At 40.4% G+C, this 12596-nt stretch overlaps 1 protein-coding gene across 2 annotated transcripts; it reads right to left on the reverse strand.

Annotated features, from left to right (window-relative positions):
- Positions 1-7813: 7813 nt before the first annotated feature.
- Positions 7814-12430, reverse strand: LOC127671112 (four and a half LIM domains protein 1-like). Of its 2 annotated transcripts, none has more exons than XM_052165793.1 (2): positions 12199-12430; positions 7814-9269 (listed from the first exon to the last, which is right to left on the reverse strand). In XM_052165793.1, exon 2 carries the CDS (start codon positions 8692-8694, stop codon positions 7855-7857), a length of 840 nt encoding a protein of 279 aa, XP_052021753.1. In that variant the 5' UTR covers positions 8695-9269; positions 12199-12430; the 3' UTR covers positions 7814-7854. The 2 variants fall into 2 exon arrangements, with proteins under 2 accessions (XP_052021753.1, XP_052021754.1); XM_052165794.1 differs by having other exon boundaries at positions 12034-12430.
- Positions 12431-12596: the final 166 nt, after the last annotated feature.

Below are 12596 nucleotides of genomic sequence, written 5' to 3' on the forward strand. Positions count from 1 at the left end.
GAGCTCTTAACTGCTGAGCCATCTCTCCAGCCCCATTTCCTCTCTTTTTAAACAACAGCTTTGATGAACATAATTTACATAATCCTGTTTTACATGTACAACATAATGAACTTTAGTTAATTTACATAGTATGCAAACATTGCTGTAATCTACGAGTAGAACATTTTCATCACTCTGAGGAGGTCCTCGTGCTCATTTGCAGTAAATCCTTAGCTCCAACCCACCAGTCCCAGATAACTGTGGATCTGCTTTCTGTCAACTAGATTTGCCTTTTCTGGACATTTCATGTAATTAAATAATGCAATATGCATCCCTTAGCATCTGGCTTCTTTCACATGTACAAAATGACTCATTTATATTAGAGGGGTATTGAAGCAGGTAATTAGAAAAAATATCACCTGACACAATTGAGTCTCCAATGAAAACAGAAATTACCACTTCATATACTCCCTTCTTTTAAAAAAAATGTACTTTTTTCTAACAATGACAATCTATATACAATAGGAATAATTATAAGAACCATAAAACTAGTACTTTACTTCATATATTAAATAAATGGCTTATGTACAATATAGTGAAACAATAACCTAACAGCCTTATGTTTTTATCACTATAATTTAAACAAAACACCCTTAAATTTCTATCAATACATAAACAAAAAAAACCTAAATTGCTAAGATTGTTTTTTACCATGAAAAATGCTTAAGAGGATACGTGATGTTAAAGGGTATATGCATAACCTAGCAGACAATGGATAACGCTCTGGCATTGGTCCACCTCGACCCTTACTTTCTTATTCATCCCCAAGATCTAAATTACTTTAAAAGTCCCACAGTCTTTACACATTAAAAGTTCAATCACTTCAAAATGTTCAATATCTTTAAAATTCAAAGTCTTTTAAAAATTCAAAGTCTAAAACACTTTCTTCCTTCAAGAGGGAAACATATCAGGGCATAGTCACAACCAAAAGCAAGTTTCATCTTGGGGATGAATAAGAAAGTAAGGGTTGAGGCTTAATAGTGATATGTTTGTGTGTCAAGTTGACAAGGGGTCATTTGTACTGGTTGGTTTTGTGTGTCACCTTGACACAGGCTGGAGTTATCACAGAGAAAGGAGTTTCAGTTGGGGAAGTGCCTCCATGAGATCCAACTGTGAGGCATTTTCTCAATTAGTGATCAAGGGGGGAGGGCCACTTGTGGGTGGTACCATCCCTGGGCTGGTATTCTTGGGTTCTATAAGAGAGCAGGCTGAGCAAGCCAAGGGACGCAAACCAGTAAGAAACATCCCTCCATGGCCTCTGCATCAGCTCCTGCTTCCTGACCTGCTTCAGTTCCAGTCCTGACTTCCTTTAGTGATGAACTGCAATGTGGAAGTGTAAGCTCAATAAACCCTTTCCTCCCCAACTTGCTTCTTGGTCTTGATATTTGTACAGGAATAGAAACCATGACTAAGACAAATTGGTACCAGCATAGTAGGGTATTCCTGTGACAACCTGACCATGTTTTGGGGAGGACTGTGAAAGGACTTTGGAACTTTGAGCTACAAAGTCCATTAGAATATTAAGAGCTTGGTGGAAAGTTCTGTAGGAGCTTGGAAGACAATGTTAAGAACAGTGCAAAAGATGAAGGCCTGGCTTGTGAAATTTCAGAGGGAAGATTAAAGACTCTTACAGTGGCCATGTTTTGATTGTGAAGATTCTGTGGTTTTGGTTAGCTGGGGCTGAAGAATCAGCTGTGATTAACAAGATACCAGAACCACTAATGCAAACCTTTGTGTTACTGGGACTATTGATGCTGGTTATCTGGAGCTAAGAAATTAGCGGCAATTAAGAAGAGACCAGCATCACTGAGATGAAATCTTCTTGGAAGTGTTTTCTGAGAGCACAGAGAGTGTGTTCCAGAGATAGCCACAGTTGTATTTTGTGCTGTGGCTGGACTTGGTACTGTGTAAGAGTCACCCAGATGGTACTGGTTTTAAAGGCATGAAGGGGTCATGAAGAGCAGCTGAGGTTCTTGGCACAGTGAGAGGCCCGGAAGGCCATTAGTGAAGGTGCAGCCTCCATTGCAGTTGATGGCACAGGACTTGAAGGGGTCATGCATAGGAGCAGAGGCTTGTCACCATGAAGAGAGCCTATGAGAGGCTATTGGTGAAGCCTAAATACAGTAGAAATCAGCATTGTTTTGGAGATGCCAGTGCCATGAGATGACCACCAAGAACAGCAGCAGCAGTGGAGTACAGGCAGCTGGAGCATAGAAGACAAGCTGTGTGCTACAAAGGGCAGAGCTGGAGAAGTGACCCACGCCCTTGGAGGAGCCCGGAAGATTGTGAGTTGGATCCCAGACATTGAACCATTGTAGTTTGAGTTTTGCTTTTGGTTGTGACTATGCCCTGATATGTTTCCCTCTTGAAGGAAGAAAGTATTTTAGTGGAGCCCACAGTTGACTTTGAATTTTTAAAAGACTTTGAATTTTAAAGATATTGGACATTTTGAAGTGATTGAACTTTTAATGTGTAAAGACTGTGGGACTTTTAAAGTAATTTAGATCTTGGGGATAAATAAGAAAGTTAAGGGTTGAGGCTTAATAGTGATGTGTTTGTGTGTCAAGTTGACAAGGGGTCATTTGTACTGGCTGGTTTTGTGTATCAACTTGACACAGGCTGGAGTTATCACAGAGAAAGGAGTTTCAGTTGGGGAAGTGCCTCCATGAGATCCAACTGTGAGGCATTTTCTCAATTAGTGATCAAGGGGGAGGGCCCCTTGTGGGTGGTGCCATCCCTGGGCTGGTATTCTTGGGTTCTATAAGAGAGCAGGCTGAGCAAGCCAGGGGAAGCAAGCCAGTAAGGAACATCCCTCCATGGCCTCTGCATCAGCTCCTGCTTCCTAACCTGCTTCAGTTCCAGTCCTGACTTCCTTTGGTGATGAACAGCAGTGTGGAAGTGTAAGCTGAATAAACCCTTTCCTCCCTAACTTGCTTCTTGGTCATGATGTTTGTGCAGGAATAGAAACCATGACTAAGACACTATTCATTTTGTGTAGTTTGTCCCCAGAAGATTACACTGAGCATATATGCCAACATCTGTTTATAGATTCACTAATTAAAGGGCACTTAGAGTGCTTCTAGTTTTAGGTTGTTATAAAATATGCCATTGTTTATAGATATATGTATATCTGCTCAGGTTGATATCTAGTTGGATATCTGGGTCATAATGTAAGTATATTATTAATTTCATAAATGACTGAACTCTCAAGCCATTTCCCCAGACCTTTATTTAATTCTGCATTTCTACTAAGTGTTTTGGTTGTTCTTCACTAATGGCATTTGTACTAAAAAAATGACCAAGTAGATTTTCATTGAAGGTATGTATATGTGCATGTATGCACAAACACTTGTGGAGGGCGCAGATCTAATTCTGGCATCGTCTTGTATTTCTCTTCACTGAGTAGCTAGCAATCTGTCTGTCCTAGAGATACCAGCCCTGGGGTCACAGAAGCACACCAATACAGCTGTCCTTTAGATATCTTCTAATGCTGGAATACAGGTTTTTACAGGGTTTCTGGGGATCTGACCTCAGTCCTCATGTTTGCATGGCAAGCAAAGATCAAATAAGCCATCTCTTCAGCCTTCATTATGGCTTTGATTTTCATTCCCTAATGACCATGATGTTGGGCATCTTTCCATGCACTTACTTGCCATCAATGTATCTTCTTTAATTATTGGTAATTCAATTAAACAATCATTTTAAAATTGTTTTGCTTTGAGGGATAAAAATTTTTCATATGCTTTGGATATAACTTTGTGTTTTGGAAATATTTTCTTCTAGTTGGCTACCTCTGTTTTCATTTTCTTAGCAGTATGTTAAGATCTCTGTGTGTGTGTGTATGTGTGTGTGTGTCTGTTCTGAATTTAGAGGGCCTCGGGACAGCCTGTTGGTAAACTGTTTTTCACGCAGGAGGACCTGAGTTCAATCCCTAGAACCTATGTAAAAATTCTGGAACTAGTGGCACATACTTGTAACACCAGTACTAGAGAGATAGTCTTACTGGTAAATTTGCTACTCAGCCAGGCTACCCTTATTTGGTAAGTTCCAAGACAGTGATCCATCATGCCTTAAAAAACAAAGTAGATGGCACTTGAGGAATGACATGAGAGTTTCATCTCTAGCTTTAACACCAACATCTGTCCTATATATATATATTTTTTTTGTTAGCCTTTTCCACAATGTCAAATATATACATGGAAACACACATGTACATACATGCACCCATACATATTAACGTGTGAACACACAAATACATTTATAACTTTTATGGATTACGTTTTGTATTCTGAAATGTAGTTTTCTAACTGAAGATCACCTAGATTTTTTTCTAACCATTTTGTAATTTTACATTTAGACTTATGGTTCACTTTAAGTTGTTGTACATGGTGCAAGCTTTGGTCCTGGGCTAAAGTACTTTTTTCCTCTTTGAAATGATATCCAGGGCTCAAGATGTGGTTCAATGACTGATAATTTGTCTGGCTTACCTTGATCCCTAGCTCTCAGAAAACAATATTTTTCAATGATTTCAGACTCTTTTTACCTTGTTTTGTTGAAACAAGTTCTTGCCATGTAGCTCAGGCTGCTTTGAACTTTCAATCATCTTGCCTTAGCTTTCTGTTGCTATCACACTCAGCTCCTTTTTGGAGGTAGTCAGGGAGGGATACTATGGGTTGAACCTAGGATCTTATATATGCTAGGATGTGCTATACCACCGAGCTGTATTTCAGTCATTTTCCAAAATAATGTCTAAATTGACCAGGATGGACTTGAATTATATGTATTCCAGGTAGGCCTTCAACTTGCCATCTTTCTGCCTCAACCTCCTGGGTAGTTGGGATAATAGGACTGAGCTGCTAGACTCTTTTAATGGTCTTCATTTAATAGTCACTATATATATAATCCATGAAAATGAAACAACCTTTTTCTGAAAATCCGATGGCTGCAGATGGATAGTTTTTAGTTGCTTTTGTAAGAAAGGGCTAATAAGTATTGTTATGGGGGTTTCCGGGTTCTTCTTGAAGAATTTAACACAAAGTTTCAACATAAGATTATATATCAAAGCAAAGCATGTAGTCCTAAAATAGTTGTTGGGGATTGGTTCTAATGCATTGAAATAATCTGGCTCCCAAAATCAGAAATCTGCCTGTCCAAACGCTGAAGGTCCTTGTCCCCAATTGGTTTTTGATTGATCAGTAAAGAGTCAAAGGCCAATGGCTGGGCAGGTAGACTAAGGCGGGACCTGTAGATTTGCATTTGGGACCTGTAGAAACTGGGAGAAGGGAGAATTGCTATGATTCAGAGGGAGATGGGTCAGATTTGGAGCTGCAGGAGGAAAATCATCCGAAATGTAGGTAAGAAGAAATGAGGCCCCTGGAAGAACTGTCCAGACGTCTCTTAGTCAGCAAAGACTAAGGCTGTCCAGAAGGTAAATGGCAGCAAAGATAAAACATAGACTTAGAAGGTATTGAGCCAGGAGTACTGGAGGGAAATGTATGCTAGGTAGGTGGAGGATTAGAACTGCCCAACTTTGAGTCAAGGCATATTCAAATTAACTGGTGTGTGTGTGTGTGTGTGTGTTTCATTCTTGAATCCAGATAGCTCCTGGGTAGGTGCACACATGCAACCCTCAGGAGTCAAAGCAGTGTAGTCAAAATTACCATTACAGATAATTTAGTGAGATTCCCTCAGTAGGGACAGGTAACAGCCTAGTGGGTGGATTTGGAGGAGACATATATCTTTATGAGGTGGGTGGTATATCAGTGAGGTTAAGTTGCAATGGTTAGTGCTGTCAACTTGACAGAATCTATAATCCTTGGTTATAGCTAAGGGATTCTTTTATATTAATTCATGTAGAAAGGTCAATTTTAACTATGATTAGGTTTACTCTCTAGGTAGGAGATCCCAGACTATGTAAAATGGAGAAAGCAAAATTTAGCACCATTAATTTTCTGCTTTTCAACTGTGATTTGATAGGCTATTTCAAGCTTCTCCTGCCTTAACTTTGACACAATGCTCACTTGACTGTTAGAATAAGCCCTTTCTCCTTCAAGTTGCTTTTGTCAATTTTATATCACAGCAATAGGACAAGAATGTAAGACATATAAGTTAAACTCTCTCTGCAAAAGTATGCTCAACAGGATCTCCTTGCAGAGTGTTTCTTTTCAATGATCCTCTAGAACAGTTGTTCTCAATCTTCCTAATACCTTTAGTATAACTCCTCATGTTATGGTGAACCCCACAGCCATAGAATCATTTTTGTTGCTACCTCATGAATGTAATTTTACTGTTACAAACTGTCACATAAATATGTTTTTTCTGGAGGTTATAGGTGACATCTACAAAATGGGTCACTTGACCCGTAGGTTGAGAAACAGTAAGAAGCCTACAAAAGTTGGGTGGGGAGGTAGTGCCCATAAGTGGGTCTGTGATGCGGCACCTCAGTCTCTGGTATTGCAGGAACAATCTATTTGCAACTCAAAGGACATATAACCACAGAAAGTCAACATTAGGAGACACAGATACCAGGAGCTAACTGTGTTTTCTTGGTTACCTTCTTTTTGAGATATTTTGAGGTTAACGATTGATCTTATGGATGTCTGTCAGTTAAGACATTTTTTGATAGTAACCTTAAAACATTAAAGTAGAAGCTTCAGGATGAAAGCTGAGGCTGTTCTTTTCCCTTTCTTTTGATGCTGCTACACTGAAATGTTAAAAGCTACTGACAAAATGTGTCATAGGCATCTATAACCACTCCTATAAGAACACCATAGATATTCTCATTTTCATTTACTTTGACATTGTCTCATCATGTACATAATATCACAACAGAGAGTACAGTTGCTGGGTAATCCTATTATTTCAGAGAAGTAGGAAGTGTTAACCAAGGATCACCTATGAAGGATTGTAGCCAACCCATATCCCCAGAGATCCAGCTAGCCTCTTAAGAAAAAGTCCTAAAATCGTAAGGAACTTCGTAGTTTTCTTGAATATATGTGCCAAGGGCAGACAACAGTTACAAAGGATTCAACTTGTCTTGACTTTGAAATGTCATATTAATGTTGATGATGGCTTTGCATTTCTTGGCTACCCATTTATTTTGTCACTTTTACAGGATGAATCATGAAACTGCATGGATGTCTGAGGATACTCAGATATTGCCATGCAAGTTTCCAAACTCAAACTATTTCACATTTTATTAAACAAAAATATCATTAACTTAAAAAGTATAGAAGGGTTAGTTTTGTAAACTTCTAGAAGCAGTTATTAAGATGCTCGGAAACAATGTTTTCTTAGATCAGCTTATAGTTTTCAAACTGTCTTCCGTATTTTAAAATAGGAACACCTATGCTTCTTGCTTACATTATGTGGTACACTTTTGTGATTTATAAGAAACATGCAAAATAAAATAATCCATATGGACCAATCTAATGTTAGTATGTAGAAAAGGTCAGCTGAGAAATATGGCTAAGTTCAAAATTTTATTTTCTGGAACATTTCAGTGGAAGGTTTATTGCCTATGTTTCTCACATCATGTGGCTATATGGTTAGCACTGTTCTGATCTCTCAAAGGAATCTAACTTGTTTTTCCATTGCAACAAAGAAAAATTATATTTTTGCTGCAAGGCTGTTGACTCCTAATACGATCACTGTGTGTTCTTAGCTGAGCAATACTATAAAATGTCAGAAAAGACAGAGGAGCAGCTTCATAGAGGTCAAAGCCCACCCATCCCCTATGGTTGGTGCAGCACAGAGACAGTAAGGACAAAAAACATGGTTCAAATGCCATTTTACAAGATAGGAGCCCTTGTCAAGTTACAGCTTTTTGGCACAGTCAGGACAGTACACCTGCTCCTCATGAAACACAAAGTGCTTATTGGCTAGATTTACAGAACAGGTTTTGCAGTTGAAGCAGTAGTCATGCCAGGAATTCTTTTCATGGGCCACCACATTGGCGCCTTTACCAAACCCAGTGATGGGGTTCTTGCACCCAGCACACTTCTTGGCTATATAGTTCTTGTAGCAATCAACGCAAAAATACTGGTCATCCATAGCAGTGAAACGCTGTCCACTCAGCTCCTTAGAGCAGGAAACACATACAAAGCACTCATTATGCCAGGGCTGATCCTGGTAACTGACTCCTCCAGATGTGATGGGCTTGTTGCATTTCATACAGTACTTGGTAAACAAGGTGTCATAGCAAGTCACACAGTAGAATCCCTCATCTTTAGGGAAGAAATTTTTGGTTCCAATGACTTCCTTGCAGTTGGTGCAGACAAAGCAGTTTTTATGCCAGATGGTACCTTTGTATTCCACATTTTGGTCTCCTTCCACAATATCCTGGAGACACCCTTTGCATTTGGGGAAGGTCTCTCGAGCGGCACACTTGTTGCACAGGATCTTGTTGTCCCAGGCAACAAAGGTCTCAGTAGCCAAAGATTGAGAGCACTTGGAACACCGGAAGCAGGTGTTGTGCCAGAATTGCTCCTTATAACACACCTCCTTAGAATCTGCACCTATGGGCTTGTGGCATTCCTGACAGATATTGGCACAATGTGTATCAAAGCATACCACGCAGTAGTTGGCTCCATCCTTCTGCACATACTTTTTACCTTGCAAGGACTCCTCACAATGGTGGCATTTGAACTCAGACATGGTACCTTACTTATATGGGGGAACCTCACACTGGATGTGCAGAGAACAGGATATGTTTAGGATGAGTTGTATACAGTTGAGAACAGCTATCAGTTGTTGCATGGAGATACTTGCTCATACATAGCAGTGTAGGCCGTCTGCTGGGTGATGGATATGGAGCTTGTAGTTTGAAATTATTAGGTTGTACAAACAGGAAGATGATGTGGGCTGTTTTCTAGGACAACTCTTCCTAGCTCCACTACTCATGTCTATCTTCTACCTAACAGCATGTTTTCCACTCCATAGAAATAGATGGTACAGATAACACAGAAAGAATTGCTAACACGATTTTGCCAAAAATCACCAAGAATTCCTGCAAGCTCAACAGGCTGTGATTATCACTCATTGGAGAAATGGAGAACACACATCACAGTGAATCACATGGCATCTCAGCAATAGGATGTAAGGCAGGGCTATTAGGATTTAGGATTGGGTTAGATATTTTGATGGAGAGTTTAAGGAAGAAGAACCTTCTTGCCTTACTTTCGTGATGAAGCAGGAGTGATTGTATGATTTGTTATCTTCATAAATTTTACCTATAAAGAGGAAAGGCTAGAATGAGTAAAACTAACTGGTGAAGAAGCAATAGCCACTTACTAGTTGTCATTTTCATTTTTTATATACTCTATTTGGTGAGATAGATTATATTCATGATTTTGTTCATATTCAAATATTGTAGTCTTATTTTTGTTTTGACCATTACTGATTGTGAAGTAGCTTTGCCTCATGCTGTTTGGCTTAACTGGAAAATACCAAGGCCTAGGTATATCAAGCCAGCTCCTAGCAATGTTACAGCTTCCTGATAGCACTGAACCATTTGCTAGATTTTAGGAACTGCTTTTCTCTCTTAGAATATATTGGTTTGAGTGCAGGGGCTTTACCTTAAGCCCAGAACTTAGAAAGATCAAACGTTTGAGGCCAGCTTGGATTAGACAGTAAATTCAAGATCACCCTGGCTTATATAGAGAGTTCAGCTCAAACAATAATATGATGGTTTAGAACTTGGGCTGTGGTCACAAAATTGTTCTGTAGAATTTTATCTTCAACAGTTGGGAGGATAGACCAAATTATCTAACTTATCTGCTTCAGTTTCTTTGCATGAATATATATTGTATATATATTAATATACTTGCCTCATTATTGAAAGAAATGAGTGATACAGATTAACAGCAGTGTCAACCTAAACGTTAAAAAGGGTAGTGGGTCAAAGGAAAGACAAAACAGTTCAAGTAATTATGCCAGGAGACCAGTAAGAATGTGTAAATAGAAAAGTATTATAATTTACACTGATGGTAACCTATTCAAAGCTCCTGTTCATTTAGTTCATTTAAAAATACCAAAAGAATATAAAAATGTGTTGCTCTTACACTGATTTGTCATATAAAGTCCAATAGAAATACTGTGAAGGTGATGACAACTCAACAAAGGAATTACTTATGCAAAGAACTGGATCAACTTCCTATACTGGGCAGAAGGTTGGACCCCTCTTTCAGCTTCAGTACTACAGCTTATAATTTATATTTTCCTTTTACAATTCTGTCTTCTGTCTTGCTACTTTCCGGTCTTAGCATTTTGAACTACCCCAGTCTGTTAAGCAATGTCACTTCTAATTACTCCAGGGTCTCAATAAGGTAGCTCTCTGAATATAACCAAGTAGAGAAAAACTCAGGCACTTAAACTAGAATTAACTTTTTTTGTACAGTTTGGGCCATGCTAGGCAAGTGCTCTAAACTGAGTCATAACTTCAGCTATTTATAATGTATTACAAGAAAGTTTTGCTTTAAGTTACTACAGTAAGAACTCATTATTTAAAGACATTTAAAAATATTATTTAGAAATAAAGATATTACAATATTAGAATCAAGAACTACAATGGAGGTCAGCCTACAAAATAAATAGGATCTGATTTCATTGAGGTCCTTTCTGGTTGTATCAAGTTATCTGAAATCAAGATAGCACTAAGATAGAAATAATTCAATCAAGATCTATATACTTACTCTCATATAGACAAGAGTGGCTTAGAACTGAATAGGATGTTGTTCTTAAAAAAAAAATAAGATGGCATTAGTTGTGAGTTGCCATGTGGGTGTTGGGAACTGATCTCAGGACCTTTGAAACAGCAATGAGTGCTCTTAACCACTGGGTCCTCTCTCCAGCCCTCGTTCCATTATTATAGGTAAGGAAACTGAGACAGCAAGAAATGACTGGGGTCAGATCTATAATACTGGACTACCTGTATTTGTAGTTTTAGAAGGAGCCGAAAGCTCACCAGTACCTTCGTTGGTTTATGAAACAGAATAAACCACTGCTTTGAATTATAGCCTTAATTACTAGCAAAACTGTAAGTTAATTTGGGGAAAAAGTTATAAAGTGTAATTCTGCATATTGTAACTTTGCCCAGAGTTCAATCTTGAAAGTCACCTATTAAAATCCTATTAAGAATTCAGGAGTCTGTGACAATAAAAGATAGATACTCAGTTAACACCACAGTTCACTTTCCTAATCATCCATCTCATAGTAAAGTGATAAGATTAGCATTCTCTTTAAGTTCTGTAAAACAAGACTATTATAATTTCAGCACTGTGATCTGAATAGACTTAACTCATTGATTTGATCATGGTTAAGCTGAAGCCATGCTCTAGTTCATTCTATTTAGGAACTGAAGCAAGGTTAGCTCCCTCTCAGGGTTTTTGTTTTTGTTTAGCATCCCTTTTCTGAGACTTGTCAACACTTACTATCTAGTTACACCACGCTGATTACTTTCATTTAAAAATTGAGGCCCACGGTCCCGTGTATGTTTCCACTTCGTAATTAGGTTGTGAAAAGAAAAATCTCACATTTTTGGCATGATTTCACACTTTATAAAGCCCCTTTACAGCCACAGTCTCTCTCTTCTTATCCTCTCAAAAAGCTTAGGGTGGATTTACTGTCATCTTAAAGATGTTGAGAGTCAAGGAAAAGCTAACAGCATTTATCTGGGCAGGTGGCTTTTGTGCCATGTCCCTGCTCCCTAGGCAGCTATGACAAGCCCTCTTGTAAGCTCACTGCCCCGCTTCCCACCTGAAGCAAAGGAAAAGCTGACCCACCGGACTTCCCTGACAGCATCCTTAGGCTGCCCAGGACTTTACCGGACCCCACCAGGAATCTCCCCGCAAGGCTGGAAAGACCCTGGGGTGGGGGTGGGGGTGGGGGTGGGGGTGGGGCTTGGGGTTGGGGCGGGGCCGGGACCTGAAGAAGCCCTAGTTAGGAAGTGACCTTGTCCCTCCCTTTCCAGTTCATTTCTCACATCGATGGACCAACCTTTTTCGTTACCAAAATTCACGGCCCCCTGAAAGGCCTGGGCATCCACTGTGGGACGAGGGCGAACCTGACAGATCTTTGTTTGTTTGTTTTTACGCTCGAGGAATCCAGCCGTAGGAAAGAACAACGAAAAAGCCCACACACATTAGCAAGGCCTCGCCTCACCCTATCGCTTGGTGACACAGGCTCGCAGGCAGGGCGCCCTGGGGAGAACGGCTGACAGATGGCCCTGCCCGTCACTCCCTGAGGGCGGCAGCTAAAGGTTGAAGCCCCTGGGCGAAGGAGAGGGTGACACCGGCGACCATGCCGCCCTCCTCAGGGGAGAAGTTCTAAATCCCCATAACCGTTAGCTCCCTCGAGCCCGGCAGAGCGACGGAAGAAGACTCGGGCGAGGTCGGAGGCGCGCGCCTCGCAGGGCAGCGCCCCTCGCCCGCTCTGATTGGGTGCCTGGGCGGAGGGGGCGGGGAGACCCCGGCGAGGCGCGCGCGCAGGCGGGCCGGGGGGCTGCTGGGAGGGCTGCGCGCGCCGAGCGACCGGTGGGCGCGGGAGGGGGGGTCCGGGGG

The sequence above is a fragment of the Apodemus sylvaticus genome, chromosome 20 (assembly GCF_947179515.1).
Source record: "Apodemus sylvaticus chromosome 20, mApoSyl1.1, whole genome shotgun sequence".
Taxonomy (NCBI): domain Eukaryota; kingdom Metazoa; phylum Chordata; class Mammalia; order Rodentia; family Muridae; genus Apodemus; species Apodemus sylvaticus.

Excerpts from the sequence above, each read along its gene's own strand:
- LOC127671112 (XM_052165793.1), bottom strand. The coding sequence starts at position 8,694 with ATGTCTGAGTTCAAATGCCACCATTGTGAGGAGTCCTTGCAAGGTAAA.